The sequence below is a fragment of the Hippopotamus amphibius genome, chromosome 11 (genome assembly GCF_030028045.1).
Source record: "Hippopotamus amphibius kiboko isolate mHipAmp2 chromosome 11, mHipAmp2.hap2, whole genome shotgun sequence".
Lineage (NCBI taxonomy): Eukaryota > Metazoa > Chordata > Mammalia > Artiodactyla > Hippopotamidae > Hippopotamus > Hippopotamus amphibius.
In genome coordinates this window covers 81750118-81775082 of record NC_080196.1, presented here as the reverse complement: position 1 = coordinate 81775082, position 24965 = coordinate 81750118, and the positions used below count along the sequence as shown (strand labels likewise).

The following is a 24965-nucleotide window of genomic DNA, read 5'->3' as shown; positions in this document are numbered from 1 at the left end:
GTAAAGATTGTAGGTAATTTCCCGATTGAAACTGATTGCACTTGCTTGCTGAGACAACAGTTATTCTTCCTTAAAAATCAAATTTAGGTAATTCAAAATAGTCTTAAAAACAAAAAATGCATAGAAAGTGCCAAATAATCCTACTATCATTTTGAAGACAATGATATTGTTATATTCTCCATTTCCATGCTAGGAAACAAAGTACACTAAAACAACAATAAAAAACCCTTCCACAGTCCAGAAATATTGTGAAGACGATACGAAGTAAGACCTTCGAAAGAGACTGTTCTTGTAATTAATAAACAACAGAGATGTTACATATAAGTAATAATAATAAAATATAAGTATTATATAAGTATAATACATAATTATATAAGTAAAATATAAGTTTTATATTTAAGTATATATAAAATATATAACAGATACTCTGCTCTCAGAAAACCTGGTATTGAAAAATAAACTGCTAAAGTAGAAATATCCCATAGTTATTTAAATTAGAGTTGTAAGTATACATTCTCCATAGAGGTTCCCTAAGTTAGAGCTTCCTTGGGGTTTTTTAAGCATCATTCATTCACTCATTCATTCAACTGTTCTTTGAAATTCCAAGTATTTAAAAGCAAAACAACAAAACATAGGGTGTGGTCTGAGACATACTTGTGCTATTAAACACTTGGTTATTTTATCTTCTTTCTGAGACCAAGGCCCCACATGACAATAACACACAACAACAACAACACAAGAACTGCAACCTCTATTAGGCAATTACTACGTGCTAAACCCTACTCATGGAGGCTGCCCGGCACCCCAGGTGAGCCTAAACTCAGGAGAAGACACACATGATGAGGAGACTGCGGGTCAGCATCCTCTCTTGGACAATTCTCTCCAAAGATTCAGAGGGACTCCCCCTGAAACCAGAGTCCAGAGCTGGATTCCCTTTTTTGCCCCAGAACGCCACTGTGCTCTCCAACATAGAGGCTCCATAGGGACCAGGAGGGGTTTTGAAGATGGACATGTGTAGATTTAAATCCTGTTTCTGCCTCCTATTAGCTGTGAAGATTTGGGCATGTTACTCAGCTTGTTTGGGCCTCAGTTTCCTCAACTGTAAAATGGGAGTAATCACTAGAATGATGACAACTAGAATACCTACTGCAGTGTTGGGCCACAGAAGGCACCTGGCGGGTCTTACAGTTCTTGCCCTGTCCTCTTTCCCTCCATCATGGGAATGGTCTAGGCCACCTGGGGAAAAGCCTCTGCCTGATTCTAGATGACTCATTCCTCTAGCCCTGAAACCGCCTGAGCCCTGCTCATTGTGCATTCAACCCTGATCAGCACAGAATATTCAGGACTCCACATCTTGAACTCTTCAAAAGCATTTATTGAGTAGCAAATAGATCACCTACTTCCTGTACTGGGCTCTCAGGATATAAAATCCTGGATACATATAATGAGGCTTTCAGGATAATGAAGTATATAGCTCTACTTTCCCATCCCACAATATTATAAATTCTTGAATTTATTTAATTAATTAATTAATTAATTAATTTTATTGGCTGTGTTGGGTCTTTTTTGCTGTGTGCAGGCTTTCTTTTAGTTGCAGTGAGTGGGGGCTCCTCTTCGTTGTGGTGCGCGGGCTCCTCATTGCCATGACTTCTCTTGTTGCAGAGCACAGGCTCTAGGCACGTGGGCTTCAATAGTTGCAGCACATGGGTTCAATAGTTGTGGCTCATGGGCTCTAAAGCACAGGCTCAATAGTTGTGGCACACGGGCTTAGTTGCTCCGTGGCATGTGCGATCTTCCTGGAGCAGGGATGGAACCCATGTCCCCTGCATTGGCAGGCAGATTCTTAACTACTGCGCCACCTAGGAAGTCCCTTGAATTTATTTTTGATGAATTTTTAGTGTCTGCCTTATAAGCTCTCACTTCCTGCTGTCATGACTGTGACTTTCTGCAGTGCCCCATCCTGACATGTGGCTTCTAAAGGCACAAGTAGGTACATACAGTTACAGTTAGAATCGGCATCAACCCATAAGTAAAGTAAAGATACAAAGTGCATGAAAGCACACAAGCCAAGTGGAAATCCTATTCAAGCATATACCCTCACTACTCTTCCTCAACCCAGGGCTGCCAGGTACAGTCAGGCAGGCTGTGCACTGCACAACAAATCATGTCCCCAGTGTGATGCAACACTGAGGCCTGGTCTTTCCCCAAGCCCTTGTGCACACACAAAGAAATTTTTTTACAAAATCCTAGTTTGTCCCACAGAAAAGTCATAAGAAGCTAGTGGAGTAATCATGAAAGGTTTTACTTACAGGTAAAACATAGTCTTCTTTCTTAAAATCAGACTTCTTAAATGTATTTCTTTTTGGAGCCTCTGTAATCATTTCTGAATAAGACACTTCAAAGGACAGCTCTTCAGCTTCTAGTGGAATGTTCTTTTCTAGATATTCATTATCTAAAGAACAAAGGATGTGGAATATTTAATATGCCATTTAATCAATCAATACCACTTACTGTAAAATAAGCACAAAATATTTACAAGTTAATTTATAAGCATGTTAGAATGTTTACATCCCAGGAAAAGCATTAGACTCACCCAGAATGATTTCAGTCAAGCAATTAATGCAGTGTCATCAGACTTCCATATGAACAAACTTCTATAATGATTATCCAAACAAACTTTCTATTTAATCTGATGTTTTTAATTTTAGATATTTATGTCTCGTGAAAAGCATTGAAGATTATTAGAAAGTCCAAGATGGAATATTTCAATATATTCTTATGATATGAAAATTAAGTCCATCTAGACCCAACGTTGCTGCTGTTGGGAAAGCCAAAGCTTAAAGGACAGGGAGAAAGCGTGGAGGCCCCACAGAAAATTCCTTCCTATGTTCACTCCTCTTGGGTTTTCTCCCAAACTTTGGACTATGCCTCTTAAATCGTCTTCAAATTCAGTTTGTCCTTCACTATTAGATTTGTTCAGGTGAATTAATCCTAATTCTTGTGATTTTGTATCTGTTACCTGACCTCATACGATGCACATTACAAAGCTAAATGGGTGACAAGTACTGTCCCGTATCCACGTTTCTCTCAAGTCTGAAATTAAGACAATGGATTCCTTACCAAAAACAAGTGAAATCACTTGAGTAATCCTAAATCTGATTTTTGACTAAGAGTTTGGCTTGTTGTCTTGTTTCACTGCCTGGCAAAACTGTTCATATGTCATGAAAAGAATTATTTGATTACCCAAAAAAAATGCTCATCTCTTTTACCCTCTTTTATAGACAGTGACTAAAAGAAAACCAAATGGAAGAAAAGGAATAAAAGACAGAAATGATAGAAGACCTAGTTAATCTCAATTAAACGTTTAATGGAGAAATTTGTAAATCAACGAATTTAAAATTCTAGACAGTAATACTGATTAAAACGCAATAAATGGACAGTAAGAACTAGAAAATAACAAGGGCACAGTTACGATTTTCACTCTATGCAGAGGCTTGCATTCAAATTAGAGTAAGATTAATTGCTAAATAAGACTAACTTCTTAAGGGTCTATGGACACATTCTTTGGACAGTCGTGATTGTATAAGCTGGTACTCCGAATCACCAGACTGCTCTAGGCAGACTGTTATCTCTTGGTGGTATGATTTGAACTGAATAACGACAGGGCAGCAAATAGAATGATGTGGAATCACTTATCCGTTCTCTTTGATTTTTTTTGGGCGGGGGGAACAGCTTTATTAAAATGTAATCTACATGCTTAGAATTCACTTTTTTGAAGTGTATAGTCAATGGTGTTTAGCACATTTGCAGAGTTGTGCAACCATCGATCAATTTCAGGACATTTTCATCGCCCCAATTTATTTGAATTTTGAAGCTAACGCTGAAAGTGTGGAGCTCTGTTGTATACGAGAAGAGTTTGTGTATTTAGGGGAAACTGAGGAATCACAAAAGTGTGGCCTAAAGGGGCCTATTTCCAACAAGGAGGATCTGAGATTCCATACTGAGCCCATGCAGACCACCCAAGGCTCAAGTGGAAGAGGCCCTGTTATTTTGTATATCACAAGCTGCTCTGCTGCTGCATATGCAATACTTAAACATAATTAGAGGTTCTTGGAAGTGGTCTACTTCCTGGCCCGCTTGATACTGTTAAGCAGATCCAGATCACCAGTGAGAGAGACCCCAAATCAAAGACACTGCCTAAGTGAGTAGTTCCTCAACGACATGGTGGTAGGAAAGCTGGAAACGATTCTGCTTCCACTTTGGCTCAATTCATTTCGTCTGGTGTAACAGAACCGGGGTGTTTGGAGGTGGATGGGAGCAGAGGCCTCTCTTCAAAAAGGGAAGAAAACACAGTTACATTTTGCTTTCAGAAATTCACTGCTCACTGAATTGAGAGCCAGCACAAAAGCAAAAAGACACAGCATGAGCTCAGCAGGAGGTTGTGTCGCTCACCAGTCACTGCGTTCTGCACTGACTGTCCAGGGTCTGCTGAGCCATTGGAGTGAACTGGCACATCTGCAACAGTCTCCAGGATGGGCTGTAAAACAAGGGAAGGTGAACACGAAACAGTTTACCGTGAATACATCCTGCCCTATGTTTCCACCTGATTTACGTTCTGCAGTATATTAGATTTCTTTTCACAAAAAGCGACTCTCGATTCCATGAAGGGCTTGCATCTGATCTCCTTTGTTTTCTCACTCAGTTCAGACCTCTACAGCTCACACAGTTTTCTCAAAAGAGAACTAAGTCAAGGTCAAAATAACCACATCTTCTTAAATGTTTGCTGTCATACATTTCCTAGCACGTAGGAATTACAATGCTTGATGTCACATAGGTTGATGATTATCGTATTTATTATTCTTGATGCAGCTGGTCACACATTCTGGTCACAAACTCTAAGCCATGACATAGCTAGATGGCGGATGACAGGGGTGCTGCAGCCACAATGCTTGGATTCCAATCCTGGCTCTACCTCTTCATGTGACTTAAGCAAGTTACAGAACTCTCTATTGCTTAGTCTCCTGGTCTGTAAAGTGAGGATATCAGAACATATTTCAATGAGTTATTATGAATTTTAAACGACTGTAAACCCCACGGAACAGTATCTGGCACACAGTGAGCCCTGCATGAGGCTTAGCTGCTATTCATATACTAATGCATTAGCTTCATCACTACGAAATACAGGGTGATGGTAACTACCAAAAAGTTCCATTTGTTTCCTAGTTCACGGTCCTCTCCTCATGAATTTGCTACTTTCTTCACTGCGATCCTGCCAAAGCACTGCTCTCCCCGGAGTGTCATCAGAAGTGGGGTATCTAACTTTGCAGAGCTCCACATTACTACTCAGGTTCGCTGGGTACTAGTAAAAACTTCACACACAAATTCTACCATTTCTATCCATATAAACTTTAATGTGGAAGTCATCAGCTGTGGGTATGAGTGAGGGTGAAAGTCTGCTACTCCGTCAAGAATCTTTCATATGTGCTTCACACGTAAGTCTGTTTGTTCTTCTTTCCCCAGAGCCTGATGTTGTTTCTTTTATTCTCATATTTGTTTAGCAATATGAACTGAACACCTGTTTCATGAAAGATCCTTTATCATGTACTACAAATTGCACAAGAGAATGTCAAATGCTGAGCTTTATACTCTCTTTTTACTATTCTATTCCAAAGGAGATGACATATCTTATTGTGTAAACAGAAGGTGAATATATAGCCAATTATTAAAATACAGATGCCCAATATAATTGATGGCTCTCAAAATTAACACTACAGAATAAAGATTACCCATACACTAAAATCTTTAGAAAAGAGGTGGAACACTTTTCAGTGGTCTCCCTAAGTTTTCCTACAAAGAAATGCTTTATTAAACTTTGAAATAATTCATCTATAGGAGACAACATGTAGGGCTTGAAGGTTGTGGTCTGGGATGCTTGAACTGACTAAATGTCAATTTCGTAATCTGTAAAATAGAGAAGTGCCATCTTCTATTTGGTTTAACAGGCCTCCAGCCAGCCTGCAGTATTGAATGAGAGGCTGCTCTTTGTAATGTAAATTATTCTGGGACTTTCCTGGGGGAAGCAGAGATTTAAATTGTGACCCTTGCTCTTCAGCTATTTATAATGAGGAGAAGAGAGTAACATTTATGAAACATTATTAAAAGACAGTCCACTGTTAAGAGCTAATTTCTGCACTACAACTACAAGTGTTTACTGGAGAGTAATGGAGAGGAAAGAGGTGCTGCCCAAAAGGTTTTACGGAAGACATGGTTGACCTTGCACTGGAACTTCAAAGAATGATGAAAAGGACTTACAAAGGCAGGGAGGAGGGCAAGACATTCAGGCCAGACATGAAATTATAAATTTAAGGTATGGAAATCTGAAGCATTTCGGCTTCATGAGAGGATCATGGTGAGCCTGGTTTGCCAGGAGTTGAGACAAGGTATTAGAAAACTATGAGAAATGTATTAGTCAAGAAGGTTTTGAAAGTCAGGTAGAGGCGCTCAGACTTAGACTCATAATAGTTCAAACATAACAGAACAAAACAAACAAAAGAACAATCCTGTGTTAAAGCAGGGGAATGACTTGGTGAATATGAAAAGGAACATCTCTCTGCCAATAAAAGGACCATGAGTTTTGAAATAGGTTGAATGAAAAGGCTCAGTGCTTGGTATTCATAGCTTTAAAACATCCACTTACGAATTAAACATTAATATTAGAATCTTAAAAATTTTTACCAGCGATTTTAATGTATTTCAAACACAAATGCCACTCCCATTTAAAACAAACTTCCCTAGCTTGTCCATAATGGATCCTACCCATTATCCTACATGCCCAGCCACGAGAGTTTCCCCCTGGGGCCTCAGCTGGTTTAGGAGAGGCAAAGCTTCCCAGCCACCAGCGCTTGCTCTGCTGCCCAAGTCCTGCTGCACTGGGATTGGAGAGTAAAGGCTGAGGGATTATTATTTTAAATTCCAAAATACAGAAGGTTAGCACTATCTGCTTGAGTTCTCTTAAAACTAGACTTTGAGTCTCTGATATCTCCTTCACATTAAAGAAACATCAGAGCAAATATTTTCCATGTTCATTACTTACAGAAGAAATTCACCAACTAATAGATGTTTCTGACTTTCCTGACTGGCTGCTTGGTTTTTTCTCATGTCTGGAATCCAGGTGTTATAACATAACTGCATATACTAAAGCTGCCTGTGCTCGAGTCATTAGAGACAATAAGGTTCCCCATATTCCTCGTCTGAACCTGAGATCAGAACTGACAAACCCAACTCTTGCAACCACTGAGCCAAACTCCCCAGAGATGAACTTAAATAAGCCACATTCACTGGCAAATACACAATCAATTTTGAAATAAAAAATATAATAACAATTACATCATCTATCCAAATGTGAATTTAACGGCATTCCAATGATATCTTGGATTAAAAATTGAATCACATCTGAAATTATAAACTAAATATTAAAGACAATGAGAGTAAAAAATTCCAAACATCCATGAGAATCGCCAAAGTATTATTCAGATTACTTCTTAACCTAAAAGCAAGTAAAAAAAGTTTAAAAATAAATTAAATACGTTTATAATCCAAGAGCCTAGAAAAAATTTTCCAAGTAGACCCAAGAATGAATGAAAAAATTAATAAAGATTAAATAAATTAATACAATAGAAAAAGTAGGCTTAATTAATTAAAGGTAGTGAGTTTAAAAAAAATATTGCCAACACAAGCAAGTATTTACGTTCTGATAGACATAAAAGACATAAATTTTAGGAAGAAAAAAGGAGTAATAGCCACCTTCACAGAAAATTTTAAAATTGTGCACCTAAATAAATGTGTGTGTATGTATATATGTGTGTGCGTGTGTATATATGTGTTAACACACACACACACCCTAACATATACTGAAACTCTGGATGAACTGGATGTTTTGCTAGAACACATATACATTACCAAATTCATACAAGTTGGGATTGAAAGAAATATAATCCTTAAACTGTCCATTAAAAAATTAATCAAAGCATTATGCCTACAATGATGCCAAGCCTTGGCATAAAACTATATATAATAGTTTTTACAGATTATGTTTACACCAAAGTTTAATAAATAGCTCCAAAATACTGAAAAAGATTCAAAGTTCTCAACATGTTTGTATCAAGATTAGCATGACTCTGGTAATAACACAAAGAAATTATACATATAGGCTAACCCCACTTATTAGAATCGTGGTTAAAAATGCTAGAAGAGTAGCAAATCATATTCAGTCGAATAAAAAAGAATAATATAACACAAGTATGGTTTAACTAAGCAATTAAATTATAGTTCAACATTAGAAAAATCTATCAATGTAATTTCCTAAAGTAATTGCCTTTTAAAGAAGAAAAACAATACATTCATTTTAACAGATGATACAATCAAATCTCTATTCCTGATAAAAGCAATTGCAAGGCTCAGAAACCCAGTACAAATATTCTTCTTAAAGAAACTCAGAAGAATTCATGAGAAATCAAAAATATATCAAAAGATCTCCATAATTATTATTCAATGTTATGTGTTGACGTCAGTTCAATAAGACAAGGAAAGTAAACAAGATGAATAACTACAACAGTCCCTTGATATTCATGGGGGATTAGTTCCAGGACCACCAAGGATACTAAAATCCTTGAACGCTCAAGTCCCTTATACAATAGGGTGTGGTGTGTATATGTAACTTACGCACATCCTCCCGTATACTTTAAATCATCTCTAGATTACTTGTAACACTTAATACAAAGTAAATGCCATGTAAATAGTTACTGATGCACAGCAAATTCAAGTGTTGTTTTTTGGAATTTTCTGGGATTTTTTTTTTATCTGAATATTTTCAATCTGCAGGTGGTCGAATCCAAGGATGCAGAACCTGCAAATAAAGAGGGCCAACTGTCGTTTAAAGACTGGGAAAATAAAACTTTCAGTATTTCAGATGATGTCTGCACAAATTATAAAATCAAATGAAAAATTCTAAGAAATAAAAAGAATTTTCAGAACGGAAGCTCTAAGAGATACTTGTGTGAGAAACAAAAATACTTTCCTTGTGTATCCACAAAAACAAACCAGAAGATATCATGAAAAAACCCTACTATTTAAAATACCAATGAAAACTAAGTTCCAAGTAACTAACAAAAGACTGTGTAAGAAAGAAAGAAAGAAAAAATTTCTGAGAAGAGGAAAGAAAATTTTGGTCAAAACAATGAGGGTGAACTTACTGTAACAGATTTAAATAAAACATAAAGTGATAGTAATTAAGATAGACCCTGTATATGTAAAGAATTCGTTTATTATAAGGGTGCAACTCAAACATGTAGAAAAGATGAAAGAATGAGAACAAAAAAAAGATATTGGTCAAGTCAAGGTTGCCCCCTTGGGAAAGATAAAGTTAGCTTACCTAATTTATCCCACTGCAGAACATAAATTCCAATAGTGCCCGCTGTCAGGGGCCTCTGGAGTCTTGGAGGTGACAGTAAATTGTCCATGAGATGTTCCCTGGTGGGCCAGTGAGATTTACCTTTATAGGCATTATGACCAGGACCCCTGAAGCCCCTGCCACCTCTGCACTGAATCACTGGAAATCCCACCATGTAGAAGAGACGGGGGAACCAAACCAGGATGCCTGTGGCTCCTTATACCCAAGAAGCAGGGAAGTCAAAATGTGTTTATGTCACAGTAAGAAGTTCTAGAACGATTTTCAGTACAGGTGCAAAAAGTGTTAGGCAGGCATCTGTGGGCTACTTCAGCAACTAACCAATTTGTTTAACATTTCAAAGTAAAGATATTCTGAGTAACAAACGGTGCAAAGTAAGTTACACTGGAGACTGGTACCAACCAGATTTTTTTGAGTCTCATTATGTCATTACCAACATTCAATCAGTTTTCAGAAAAACAAAATGAAAACAAAAATAAAATCTGAGTAACTAACTTTCCCTAGAAAGCTCTGGGGTAACTGCCACGCAAGATCATCGTCTTTCTCTTACACTCTCAAACTCTCAGGGATCCTATTTGTAGACAATACAGGCTCAATAAAGATTTGCTGAATGAATAAATGAACCAATGAATCAGCAAAGAATGAGGAAACAGAAAAACGTGGTCTATGAGAAGTAAAACTGTGGTCGCAGAGCTGCCAGGGGAAAGCCTAGAAACAGGACTACCCAACCCCCTCTTCTTTAGCAACTCAACTATGCAAACACCCTGCCTCAAGTTCTGCTTGGTGTGTGCGTGGAACCACACGCAGGACTTTCTTGTTGGCTTACAGAACAGGTGAAGTCAGCTAGGGGGCAGATGAGGCGTCTGACCACCACAGGAGCTTTCACATTAACTAGAAAGTGGGGGGGACCTCTGCAGGCATTGAGCAGGACTTGCATGTTAGACTCTTGACTTGCAGCTTTGGGGAAGATGAGATACAGGGTATAGCTACAGTCCACGAGATCACTTCCGCAGCTGCTACAGTAACACAGAAAGATGATGAGTTTCTGTACTGAGGAAGCAGTTATAGGAAAAGAGAGGAGTAGACATATTCTAGAATTATGTATATGATAAAATCCACAGGTACCAGAGAGGATAGGTAGAGGTGAGGCTAACACTTAGGGCTGAATCTTGGGCACCTCCAGCTGAGACTGAAACTGAAGAATCCTGAGCAAGGCCTCACTTAGAACAGGAGACCCCAGTCACAGGGGACAGCACAACCATGTAAGGTCTACTGTAGGAAACTCCCCATTTCTAGGAGTTACCAGAGTTTGTAAATGACTTACTCTGTTTTCTTCACTTAGTGGGGTGAACTGGAGATTTTCTCTGAGAGATATTCTCACTTACCTGCATTCCAATGCATGGTCTTAAATGGAAAGTAACAACTAGTTTAAAGCCAGTAGGTCAGAAACTGTGGGTAACCCTTAGCCTATCTGTGCTTTGATAGCCTATCTGAGCTATTGATAAAAATCACTCACATTATTTTATGCTTCTTAAGTGATCACCGTGAAACAAAACAACCTCATAACCAAAAATCTAAAAACACAAGAGAAAAGCTCGTTCACATGGGGCTAATAGCATCATCTCCCTGAACAACGCAGGTATCTTGGGAGCGTGTTGTGCACGTGAATGTCAACTACCCGGTGTATGAAACTGGACAACAGATGACAAAAACTACTGCCCAGGGGGCATGCTGAATGTGCCCCCTCCATCTGCCTGTCCTGTCGTGCTCTTTTGCCTTCCGTCAACTGCCATTTTAGATGGATGGAGGAGAACCGCTACCTCGTCTAACAGGGTCTCTCACTTCTTCTGGTCCATTATGTCACTCCCTGCCAGGGCTCCTGCAGAGAAACACCAAGTGGGGGTTCCCAGTGGAGGTGGGGTGGGGAGGAATGACAGGAGTTTCAGACGAAAAAAAGTAGAAGTTCTACTACTGAAGGCCATGTGAGTGAATCTGTCAGAAGTGGAGGGTTTGTATGGGTGAGTCCTGAGATCCAGCGCTGGATACACAGGCAACAGTGGAGCGCCTTCAATATCAGGAGGACGAAATTTTAATTATCCTTCAGGTAAAAGGACTTCTGAACTAAGATGGCAGTTAGGACAGATCACCTGTATGAACTCAGACAAGGGGACCAAAGTTAAAAAATTGCCCCTAAAGAGTACCACGTCAGTGTGAATTTAGGGAGTCCGCTTTCAAACTAAGATCTACTCAGTCCTCAGTTTTCAGTCTCCTTCTTCCTAATTGTTACAAGGTTGATTGGTCTACTGGCAGCCATGGTTTCCTTGCAATGTTAGTTCAAGTTTTCTCATCTGTTTTAAAGAAACTGATCCTTCTTGCCTTGAACTTGTGATTTTGCCCTGACATTCAATCATCCTTGATGGCATGTGATGACTTACCATGGGGCCACTCCTTGGAACTGCAAAACTCCCTTCTTCATCCTGGGACCCATCTGACAGGGTAGTACTGTTGAGAGAAGCATCATCTGGCTAAATGGAGAAATGAAAGTACCATTCTTATTCAGGCAAATACTCTCTAATGTGTTTGTGTGCGTGTTCCACTGTGCGTACGTATTTAGACGTGTGGCAATACACAGTTATGACTGCCGGGGCATGGGCAACGCAGTCAGCCCTCCAGTGACCGTCACTGCAAGCCACCTAAATGCCTAGCCCTCTGATAGACCCTGGCCCTGAGGCAGACACTGCTCTTGTCTGCCACAAATTCCATTTTCCTTAATAGTATCTTGGTTTTGTTCCAGGGAGTGAGGTGTTGAACCAAAGACCCTGATTTCCAAGCTTCTTTGCAGCTAAAAGTGGTCATGTGACAAGTGCGGTCAACAAGGTGGAAGTGTAATTTTACCAAGAGTGCCTCCAGAACAGTGAAGGCTTTCCTGACCAGAAAGAGTAGGGTCAGCTGCTGCGTGCTCACGACAGCACCCCAGGTGACAGCCTGGAGTTGCCAGGCATCTTGCTCCAGTGAGGATGATGGATGGCAGAGACAGCTGGCTCTGTGCTGAGGGGCATCACCTGGCTGCCCTCTCACACTTGGACCTCCCTGCTTAAGCACCTCCATATGAAGCAGAGCAACAACTCCTTTTCTATTACATGCAGCCAAACACAAACTTCACTTGCCTGATCTTATTTTTTTAAACTGACCTTATGACTATCTTTTGCAGTGATTAGAATTCAGTAGCAACAGCACCAAATTGTTTTTTCATTTATAATACTCAAAGTGGATTTTTGCTTTAGTGTACAATGGTGTTACTGAAATTTAAGACATGAATATTCTTTTCTCTACTGAAGGAACCTTATGGCAAAATCGAACGTATTTGATGCTTATAAAAACATACAATATTTTGTTTTTTAAAAAACTGTCACTCATCTTGCTTGACCACATTTTCTAAATTTTCTATAGATTCTATGCGTTACCTTATAAAACAAAGGACACTTTTTTTCTTTAAAGGAACAAATAAAACAAGAACTAGCACAAGAAATTTAAGTCAAGAAGGCAAACTTACAATCATCTAATTCCCTCCAACCCCAATTCACTAAAAATGTCAGAAAAGATATTTTTAAAAGAAACAGATTTTTAACAGCACTGGAAACCAGCAAAGAATTCCTTAGCTGATAAGAATTTCTAGATGAAAAACAAATAGAATTGATTTGGTAAAATAAAAACCTCTACTTGAAAACAGTATAAAAGAAAATTTTTTAGAGAGGGAAGAGAAAAATAACAGAATGTACAAGAGTAGGAAAGGGCCACAGGCAAATAGTTAAGAATTGTTTACAAAATATTGATAGGAGTCAAGTAGACCATCCCTCCTTAAATATGTAGACAGCCTCTGAATATAACCCTGGAACCCCCACCCCCACCCCAATTCAGTCTAAATAAAATGAACTAACTGCCTTGGGGTGTGTGAGCTCCTAGTTTGAGTACAGTTGACCCTCTGTCGCCACAGGCTCTACATTTGCAGATTCATCAAACCCAGATGGATAACATTTGAAAAAAAATTTCAGATAAGTTTCAAAAACAAAACTTGAATTTTACGCATGCCAGTAACCAGTTATATAGCATTTACATTGTGTTAGGTATTGTAAGTAACCTGGAGATGATTTAAAGTATATGCGAGGCTGTGTGTAGGTTCTATGCAAATACCACATCATTTTATACAAAGGGCTTGAGCATCCGCGGATTTTGGTGTTCTAGGGGGTCCGGGAATCAATCCCCCATGGATTCTGAAGGAGGAGGGGGTCTAAGAGAGAAGGAACTCGGGAGACCACAACAAAAGCCATGGAGGGGAGATTGAAAATGAAATCAGTTTTGCCTGGATGAAGAATTCTTCATTCCCTCATCAGTTTTGCATTTGGTTAGTGTTTACTAACCTACCTGCCCCTCTATTCACCTTAAAGTTAAGTATACCCCACTCACTTACAAAAAACACACAATCAGCAATTTTGGCCTTTTAGGAAAATTGATCTACCCAACTTCAGAGGAAACATACAGCAATTTCCCGCAGTAATCGATCAAAAATAGACTTGCACTGTGACTGCAGAGAACTTTAGGGGCCCAGGCGCTGTAGCTCCACCTGAAAACGTGCTGGTTACTTCTGCCCTGTTGAACCCTACGTTTCCTCAGATGGAGCCTTTGGCAGGTCATCCCACCCTCTTGCTGTGACAGGATTCTGACAGACAGGGGTACGGCAGAGGGACTGGGGAGCTGGACAGGAAAAAGCACCCAGGATCCATAGTCTTGGTGAGAAGCTCTCCCTGCACTGAAGGCCAAACCTAAACCTGGGGACACCCGCTGTCCCCCAACGGGAGATGTGCACTTCCCTGATGAGATGCTGCTCTCACTCGGGCAGGACTCAGATGCCTGTATCACCGCTACACACTGCAAAAGCTAGCATGTTCTCCACACAAGATGTTTACGTTTGGAAAATAACTGGGAAAAACTAAATATCTGTTTCTTGGTTGATCCTAAAAATACTGAAAAAAAATTTACATGTAGTCTGTTATTTTTCTGTATGAGCTCACCCACAAGGACCAAGCTTTAGTTGACAATGTCCTCCACTTAGGATACACATTTAAAAAATTAGTTCCTGTTACTGTTTCTGCCTGTGGATGCTTTCTTTAAAAGACATAGTTTAGTAATTTTTGATTTATTGAGTTATTCCTTGCTGAGTTTAAGAGTTACGGGGGACGGGGCTGAGGGTGGCTTGTTTGCCAACAATCTGAAGTATGTTGCACCTTTACCACAGAGAAATGAGAATGTGCATCCTTTATACTAAATGAATGTTCATGGGGGCATTATTCATAATAGCTTAAAACTGGAAACAACCCAAGGTCCATCATCAGGTGAACAGACACACCATAGCAGGATATTCCCACAATGCATTACTGTCAGTAATAAAAGGACTAAATGACTAATACATGCAACAAATGGATGAATCTAAAAATTATTTTGAGTGAAAGAAGCCAGACACAAGAGTGTGTATGAATCCCAACAGGGTTTTTCTCCGCATGAGAGTGAGGACAATCAACTGGAAAAAGCCCGAGAGAAGTTTCTGGGGTGATGGAAATGTTCTCTATTTTGACTGACTGTGGTCATATGAGTGAAAATATGTCTTAAAACTAACTGAATTTGGGACCTCCCTGGTGGTCCAGTGGTTAAGACTCTGTGCTCCCACTGCAGGGGAGACAGGTTCAATCCCTGTGTGGGGGACTAAGACCCTGCATGCCGCACGGCCAAACAAACAAACCCCAAAACAACAACAAAAGCACTAATTGAATTATATACCTAAAATGCATGCACTTGTTTTAAATATATATATCAATAAAAAAGACACAAAGAAATAATCTCATTGCTTACAAATAATGTAATTCCTATCTTCAAGGGGCTATTGCTGCTATGAATCAAGACCCTATGGCTACCGTAATGGGTGAATCAAAGAGAAAAAAGTTGTTCTTGGGAAATAGGAATATGTTTTCTGAATTTTACAAGGAGTAAGACAAGCTTAAAAACAACAACTGAAAAAAACAACAGAATCATGGCCAAGAAAAAAATTACTAATCTGAAACATAAAGATGAAGAAATCAGAACAAACAGTCTAACATGAGAGAAAATTTAGAAGATACTGAAACTCAATTTAAGAAAACCAAGAACCACCTAACACGTTCCTACAAGAGTGGAACATAGAAAATGAGGAGAAATAACAACTGAAGACCATGTCCAGAAACTGAAGAAAGAAAACTGTTCTCAGATAGAAAGAACTCACTGAGCAGTCACCAAGATGAATGAAGTAAGGGGCTGATCTTTGTGGAAGTTCACAATTCCAGGAATAAATTCAAAATTCAAAAAAATTGCAGAGACAGCAAACACAAAAAGCTTATTTATAAAGGAATAAGATTCAGCCCACCAAAGTAAGAAAAGAAACCCAAATTGTCATGTAAGAGTGCAAGAGTAAGTCGATGAGCAATATGAGAAATCCCACTGTAACGAGTTCTCCAGGAGAACTAAGGTTTTCTGTTAATAAGGAACAGTCAGTTGGCACACGTTCCTAACAGGACCCAGAATTTGCGAACGATCTTGTAAGTTTAAAGCTTAAATCCACATGCTGTGGTGGCACCGTGAAAGGAAAAAGTTAGAAGTTCACACTAAGGTTGGCACTGCACTGCAGTTGTACTAGCCTTGGTTTACCCACCATTAGTTATTTTGCTTTGTGATTAAAACAAACTTTTACTCCTTTAAACCAAGGTTCCTTAGATTTTCTTTTCTATAAAGCAAACACAGATGCAACTGATCATTTTTAACAAATGGTATGATTGTATTTTGCAGTGAATTATAAATCAATAGCAAATGTAGCTATTTGTTTTTCACTTAAGACACTGGAAATAAAGTAGACCGACTACTTTGCCTTTAGAATTAACTAACACCTCTAATCCATTTATGTCAACTACACACATAAGGAAGATGTTTTCTTTTATCAATATAAGTGATTTGTAGAGTAGTTTGTGAGGACTGTAGATTGGGTTGTAAGCCTTTTGTAAATAAATCTTTTTTGTTAAATGCCCAGATTTAGTGGCATTTGTGATTTAGAGTCAAAACTCAACAATGCATAATATACAGGCAATAGACAATTATATATATTATAATATAAATTCCTTTATTATAAGCATCTTATTGCAAAATAAACACGTTGGATGTTAAAGAAATCATAAAATGTTATACAGACTCTTTTGTAGAGGTTTCTTGAGATATAACTGGCATACAATTAACTGTACATATTTAAAGAATATAAAGTAGACAATTTGATGGATTTTGACAAATATATAGACCTATGAAACCATCACCACGGTCAAGACAATGAACACACTAGCACTCCCCCAAATGTCCTCATGCCACTTTGTCATCCCTCCTTCCCTCTCCTCCTCAGCAACCCCTAGGCAATCACTGTTCTTCTTTCCCTCACTATAGGTTAGTTTGCATTTTCCATAATTTCATACAAATTGAATCTTTTTTGTCTGGCTTCTTTTTTTAAATTAATTAATTAATTAATTAATTAATTTATTGGCTGCACTGGGTCTTCATTGCAGCTCACAGACTTTCTGTAGTTGCAGAGAGCTGGGGCTCTTCATTGTGGTGCACGGGCTCCTCATTGCAGTGGCTTCTCTTGTTGTGGAGCACAGACTCTAGGTGCGTGGGCTTCAGTAGTTGTGGCACATGGGCTCCATAGTTGTGGCTCACGGGTTCTAGTGCACAGGCTCAATAGTTGTGGCACACGGACTTAGTTGCTCCTTGGCATGTGGAATCTTCCTGGGGCAGGGATCGAACCCATGTCCCCTGCATTGGCAGGTGGGTTCTTAATCACTGAGCCACCTAGGAAGTCCCTTGTCTGGCTTCTTTCACTTGGCATATTTATTTTAAGATCCGTGCTGTGTATATCAATAGTTCATTGCTGAGAAATATTCTATTGTATGGATATATCACAATTTGTTCACATATTTAGCTGCAGGTAAAACTGGATTGTTTCCAGTTTGGGACTATTACGTTATAAACATTCACAGATGAGTCTCTGTATGAATATATATATTATCAATGAGTAGAATGGTTGGGTCTATATGGCAGGTATATGGTTAGTATTTTAAGAAACTACCAAATTACTTTCCAAAGTGGATGGACCATTTTACATCCCCACCAGCAACGTGTAAGTGTTCCAGTTGCTCTGCATCCTTGGCACCAGTCGATATGGTCAGCCCTTTTAATTTCAGCCACTCTACAGGGTATGTAGAGATATCTCATTGTGGCTGTATGTACATTTCCATAATCACTAATGATACTGAGCACTTTTCATGAGATGATTTGCCACCCATATCTCTTTCTTGGCGAAGTGTATTCAAATCTTTTGCCCAATTTAAAAGATGAGAAAAGATCAAACAAAATTTTAACACTGGGAAACTCAAAAGAGAAAGTTGATTTGTTTTCAAAAGTAGAGGATTTGTGTGATTAAGTTGAGGGAATTAGGGCTTCCCTGGTGGTCCAGTGGCTAAGACTCCGTGCTCCCAATGCAGGGGGGCCCAGGTTCGGTGTCACAACTAAGAGTTCACATGCCGCAACTAAAAGATCCCGCATGCTGCAATGAAGAGCCTGTGTGCCACAAGTAAGACCCGCTGCAGCCAAATAAATAAATAAATATTATTAAAAAAAAAAAAGTCGAGGGAACTAAGGGTTGGAAATAACAGCAAGGAACAGATTCTGGATAATTTTAATATAAAAAGAAAGAGTTATGTATTATTTCTGTAAACAATAGGGTTTATATTATGGAATAAAATGGGAGAGTTAAGTCAGATGACCGAGCCTCTCTTTCCTAAAACCTAGCTGAGTCAACAAAACATAACTAAAAAAAGAAAAAAGAATCCCAGCAACATTCACAAGAGTTGTGGTCAGAGAGAAATATTTCAAAATCCACCTCCCTCCTAATCAAATGGAGACACTTTTGCAATAGACAACTACTATCTCCTCCAAACCATGAGGGAAAAGAACTGAAGGTGGGAGTAACCACATCTGTGTTCAATATGGGCAGAGCCCAAACTCAGGCTCTCCCCAACATCATCTCAGCAGGGAGGAGGGAACCTATCGGGATTCACCATTTTGGTTTTTTCTACCTGGAAGGAAGCTGGAGAGGGAATATGAGGATGGAAAAACTAAAGAGAAAACAGAGTACATAAGCTCCACCAAGAGAGAGAAAAGATAGCTTAAGATAGAAGTGCAGGTAAAAACAGACGTGAGAACAGGCTCTGGCTAAGCCATAAATAAAGCAATCTTTCCCGCTTGTAAACTGTTAGAAGCTTGATCGTTCTCCCAGTGTTTGCCCAATTTTGCCCTCCTCTGGGTAAGGGCGGAGCAAAAGTGGCTCTGGGTAAAAGCAGGGGGATGGGGACGGGAAGGGGCACTGGATACCCACGGTGAAGAGTGTGGTCAGAACTAAGATGCGCAGTGCTCATCCTGCGCTGGGGAAACAGTGGACCACCTGAAGATACGTGCTGCTGTCCTGTGACCTGATGTCTATACCTGTTGGACCTGTGACTCGATGGAACCAATACTCGTAAAAGAATTTTTTAAAATAAAAGGATAATGGAAAGGAACTAAATCTGTCATAAAGAAATGCCTACTATCGTTGGTTTTCTGGGTCTGTATCTGTTTTAATGGACTGTGTAGTTATTTGTGGCTTTAACTATTAAACTCGGGTTCATTTACTGCTGAATGGCTTTCTACAAATCGAATAAAGGTAGAAAGGCATGCTGACAGCCATCTTAATTACGCTGCATTGTTCTGAAGTTTTGCATGACTGTCTTGAAGGAACAGCTTCGTTTTTCACCCCCACCTCCAGTTCTCCTGCTATCACTTACCAAGGAACCACTTGTTTTGATAACCCTGGGCAGTTCTTTCTCCTCCTGGGTACGGTCCACCTGATGGGGATGGTTGTCACAGGTGCCACTTGGCTAATGAGAGAAATGAAAATCATTTTTACCCGGGAATATCCTTCCCAATGTGATTGTTTATTCAATTATACATTACACTAGAATCTGTATAAATGCAGAGCCACGTGGAGATATACACAGTTAATGACTACAGTGCAATGGTAATAGCATTCACCGATTCCTCCAAAAGGATATTGAGCCTCATAAATGTCAGGCACTGTAATAGAAATGAGTCTGAAAAGCAGACACTTCTTCCTGCCTGCCAAAACCCACTTTTCTTTCCTTCTTTAACATATGAATATCATGCTCTTGCTCCAAGATGCTGTGTGTCTATCTAAACGGACTAAGTGTGATCATGTAATGGTGCCGTTCAAAGAGATCTGAGTGAAATCCTACTTGGTAGGGCATCCAGCAAGGCTAATGTTTTCTTATTGAAATGGATGGAATCAGCTAGCTGATGCCTCTCCCAGACCACGGACATGGTACCTTATAGGCATCCTATAGGCATTAAATGCTAGCCTGTATGCAAAGTGGAGCAGAATGGAAAGATAAAAAAGTTGGTAGGTGCATGAGAGGGATATTAGTCACACCAGCCTCAGACTTCGTATTTTGTAAGGGAAATAAACCTCTAATTGTCTAAGTCAGGAAGCTTACTGATAAAACCTTGCTACTTAAAAATCAGACTTTAGGACTGTATTTTGGAATGACTTACAAATCAAGAGTATTCGGTTTATTTTTTTCAAACCAGAAAAACATTAGACTGATGATCTCACAAACACATGTGACTGAGCCAAATGTTTCATTTCCATTCACTGAGTATTGGAGAAGTTCTGATTTTCACTATGCAGCGAATGTATTTGAGACTATTCTGATTGTGATGTATTGCACTGTAGGACTTGTGCATATGCTCTAACATTTTTAGCAGCATTTGTGATACAATGGTATTTCCCAAAAATAAGATGCAAATATTCTATTCCGTGACTTAAGCACCTTTTTGCAAAGTTAAACATACTGGATATTAATAAAATAAACTTTTCATGAGAACTTAGAAACATTTTTCATCTTGCTTTTCCATATTTTCTAACTTTCCCCCAACGTGTATGTGTTATTTTAATATGAAGAACACACCACTCTTTGGAAGTGGAAACAATGTTAAAAAGGCAGTACAAGAAAACAGGTCAGGATGGAGGACAGAGTGCCTCCCAATCACTCAGAATTAGAGAAAGGGTTTGTTTTTATAAACACAGCTCCAAGAGCACTGAAAACCAATGAAGTGTTCTAATAACAGATGAAAAATTCTTAGAAATTCCTGGAAAATAAAAAGTAAGTAATTTATTTCATAATTGTAGAGAAATTCTCAGCCTAAGAATAGCATGACAACATTGCCAGCAAAGAAAGGGCAAATCCACAAAAAGCAAACAACCAACTAACCAAGCTTAGAGTGAAAATCACACAGGACAGGAAGGGGCCCCAGGGCAATGGCTAGGATAATTTACTGTAAAGTGTTTCCTCAATGGAGGGGCCCGACAGACCACCCAACAGTTTCCTTTACACTGAACCGTGGGCAGTAGCCACATATGGACCCAAGGAAAGCACCTGAATGAAGTGAACTACCTGCCTAAGGAAGATGCCCAGTGTTGGGACCAAAACAGATCTCAATATCAGGTCACTCTGGACCTTCATGAAAGACATGGATGGGAGAATGAAAGGAAAACGAGTTTTGTCTGGGAGTGATGTCATCTGCCACTCTCCCTTGGGCACTGAAGGTGTGTGTATGTGTGTGCTTGTGTGTTTACATGTGTCTGTGCATGTGTGCATGTGTGCTGTTAAAATAACGTCCATTCACAGACTGCTCACATACCTCACTAACTTACACAGGACCCAAAGTCAGCCCTCTTATTCAATGAAGAGCCCTTTGGGAAAATATCTATATAATGGCAGAGAAATCATACAGCAATGACATCCTAAAAGTCGTTAACTAGTCAATCCAGTCCATCACCAAGGATCATCAGCTACTGGAGAAAGATCAACATTATAAAAAAGATAGCCATGGAGAAAACATTTTGAAAAGAACAGTATAGTGATACACATTCTGGGAGAAAGAGATAATGGAGGGAAGAGAAAAAGACTTATAATGATTTAATAATTTCAGAGACATTTGTGAGACTATTGCAATCGTAAATCAGAACTAACTATAACAATAAAGGGCAAATCAGTGAAAAAGGAGGAGTTCTTATGAATTAACAGTATGATTGCTGAATTTAAAAATCAACAAGGATTCAACTATAATCACTCGTGACAAAAATCAGAATTAGGTTTCCACAAAATGATGCAGACAAAATCTGCTAGCGTACAGAACAAATGGAAAAAGAGACATGGGAAATACAAGAGACAATTTAAGAGCTATGTGAGCCAATGCAGGAAATGAAAAGAAGAAGAGAGAAAATGGAGATAATGAAATAAGAGAAATAACGGGAAAAGAATGTTCAGAACTAAAAGGAGACATTTTTCAGAAACAAAAAGCTGAGTGCTGGACCGTGATAAAAAAGATTTCATATCTTTATGACAGTTCAGGTCTCTAACAGCAAAGATAAACCTAAAAAGCTTCCAGAAATACAAAAATGAGAGCAAGATATAAACAAAGGAATGATTTCGAGACGCATCAGACTTCTCAACATTAACACTATATGAAAAGAAAACATTAATATTTACAAATTTCTGAAAGAAAATGATCAAGGGCCTAGCACATTGATACTGACCAGTTTAGGATTAAGCTTTTTAGTTATCAAGATTTAGTAGATATTTCTTGCCAGATTTGCTCAAAGGATAAAAGATGTAATCTGCAAAGAAGATGTAACATTTTGTAATATATGTGACTATGCAGATTAGTATTTCTACTCTTCTCTGCGGTCTAGCCCTCATCCTGCTCCGGTGGTGAAGAGTAGTCCTGCTTTCTCATTCTATAAACGGGGGAGCAGTTCGGGAGTGTGGCTGGAGTGAAACTTAATTGTTCTCTTGCACCTCAGTGGGAGATTTCTTCATGTGTTTGGCACCACACTTGCTCTTAACCTTTAAAAGACCTTAAGACCTTCAGAGAATTGAAATCAAAAGGACAGTGATTAAAAAAGAAAAGAAACAAAATAAGCATAGACTCATCAGGAGTGTCTATGCCTGGACGTGGAGTGTCAATGAGGCAACAAGATCTAAAATAAGGCTCACCTTACATGCTGCCTTGACATCTGGTAAAAGCGGGGGGCCATAAGTGGTCTAAGCCCAAGTTCCCCTCCCACTCTGCTCCCTCAGATACGGTCCCCTAATCAGACAACGCTCCTTATCCGGGGGGCCAGACACAGTTCTTGCTTATCCCTGAGTAGTGGGTTTCAGTTCCCTGTCCACCCATGGAATTATTCAAACAAGCCAATCCCATCCTCCTGTGAGAACCAGGGAAGCACGACAGCCCCCTTGGAACTGCAAAGACTGCCTCCTGCAACTCATGGTTGTGCACTCTGTTCCCAAGTGCACCCCACATGTGGCTCTGTGTGGTGTGCAGTGTCCTCCTTCCCCTGGGCTGTGAGAACATGTGACTGATAAATTGCTATTGTCTCATCTTTCCAGTGTCGGGGGTCACGTGCTGAGCTATTCCTACAACCCTAGGGTGAAGAGGAGACAGTCAAACAGTAGGTAGAGGTGGGTGGGGTAAAAAACGCATAGAAACCCACTCTGAAAGCACACGGTGTCTACTCTGATCTGCCCCTCCTCTAGCTGAGAGGAGAGGTGAGCGGGCAGAGAAGAACGAATGCCTTGATCAAGTGTCCTGGATGAAAGAACAGTATAGAAGACTCTTTGCATAGAGGGAACAATCTTCCAACTCAATGGAAAATGCAAAGGCCTCCAACTTGATGGAATTTACACTCTTATGAGAAATGCAGTGAAATTAGAAATAAATCAGAGACAAAAATCTGCAAACAGGATTGCTCACAGCCCTAGCTGTCTACCCTTCACCTCTAGACCTTGACCTACCCTCAGGGAACAGAAGAGCAGCCAGAACAAAAATTGGCCACATCCAAACCCTTGAGCAGAATTTGGACCATTGTAAGATGCAGACATAGTGCCCTATATAAAACATATGGAAGATGAAAGTAACTGTAGAGCATCCAAACATCATCACCATCATCATCTTCATCTTCATCAGATCAAGAATGGTACAGGGGTTACTCTTAGAACAACAAAGAATCCCTCTTCCTCTGCTAGGAAGGAAAATAAAGAGCTAAAGAGAAGTAAACACATAAAAGCATGAGAGAGGAAGGCCTCTCACTGTAAATTTTCTGCTGCTATGAGTCCAAGTGGAGGCAGATGTCAGGAACCCATGTCCTTCTCAGGGTGAAGGGTCACCACTTTAGTAAGAAGACCCAGGCCTCATGTCAGGAGGTACAGATCACAGCATGAGAGTCACCTGTTTCACTGAAATAGTGTCCCTGGCAGTTCTGAACTCAGATCAGCACTCTTTGAAACTCTGTACGAAACTGGAGGAGGCGGGCTCTAATGAAACGTGTTTACCTCCTATGCAAGACCGTGCACTTTTCCCACTTATTGTTACACGTTCAAGATGCTATAGTGCTGTGTCCCACAATGTATTTACATTTAGAAAATAACTTAAATGACAAAATAGTTCTTACAGTGAGAGTTAAATTAACATTGAAAGACTCATAGAAGGTAGCATAACATTTTCCACTGTGCACTCAGCACAGAGAACAATAGTTTAGCTGACGACCTCCCCTGTGTACTGCCTTCTGGCTGTGGCTGCCACTGCAGCTGTGGTTGTTTTTGTTATTGTAGGTACAAGTAGGCCACACAGTTATTTGTGGATTTAACTATTTAATTATTCATTCCTGAGTTTGATTCCTTTTTTTCTTCATTGTTACAAGGTAAGTAGACTTTTTTTTTTTTTTTTCAATTTTCCGGCTGCCTTGAAGTAACCACTTCTCCTGACCCCCTTGCTCTCGCTCCCCCTTGTTCTATCTTACCAGTTGACCACTTCTGCAGGGAACTGCTGACATCCCTCCTTCATCCGGGCTCACATCCAAAAGAGGAGCTGGGATGCAACAAAAATCATCTGGCTATTGAGAAAAATCAAAGTGAATTTTTATTCAGGCATGTTCTCCCAAGGGTAACTGTGCATTCAATCATGTGTTACACATACGATGCACACATTCATACACACTTGCTGAGACACCTACAGACATGACTGCCTGTGCACCCTTCACTGCATTTGGCCACTGAGCAGCCAATCCTGGGAGCTCACCACACGCCAGGCATGGTGACGGACACTGGTCTTTGTGGAAGATACTGTCAACCGCCTGCCCCAAACCCAGCTGCCTGTCTTCCTTAATAGGATCCTGATTTTTTTTCAGGAACTTCTCTGTATAATGAAAAAATATCAAATTTCCAGGCTTTCTTGCAGCCAAGGATGCTCAAATAACATTTCT

The 24965-nt window shown here is 39.6% G+C and overlaps 1 protein-coding gene across 5 annotated transcripts in view; it reads right to left on the bottom strand.

Annotated features, from left to right (window-relative positions):
* ARHGAP28 (Rho GTPase activating protein 28) overlaps nucleotides 1–24965 on the bottom strand; it is a 201189-nt gene that overhangs the window by 34753 nt on the left and 141471 nt on the right. For 4 of the 5 annotated variants that reach the window (XM_057700454.1, XM_057700451.1, XM_057700452.1 and 1 more), the window contains 5 exons: nucleotides 24504–24596; nucleotides 19408–19500; nucleotides 11902–11991; nucleotides 4453–4537; nucleotides 2310–2452 (listed from right to left, as the gene is read on the bottom strand). In XM_057700454.1, the coding sequence (XP_057556437.1) occupies nucleotides 2310–2452; nucleotides 4453–4537; nucleotides 11902–11991; nucleotides 19408–19500; nucleotides 24504–24596 (504 nt within the window). The remainder of the gene's footprint in view (nucleotides 1–2309; nucleotides 2453–4452; nucleotides 4538–11901; nucleotides 11992–19407; nucleotides 19501–24503; nucleotides 24597–24965) is intronic. The other variant, XM_057700453.1, reaches the window with a different exon arrangement.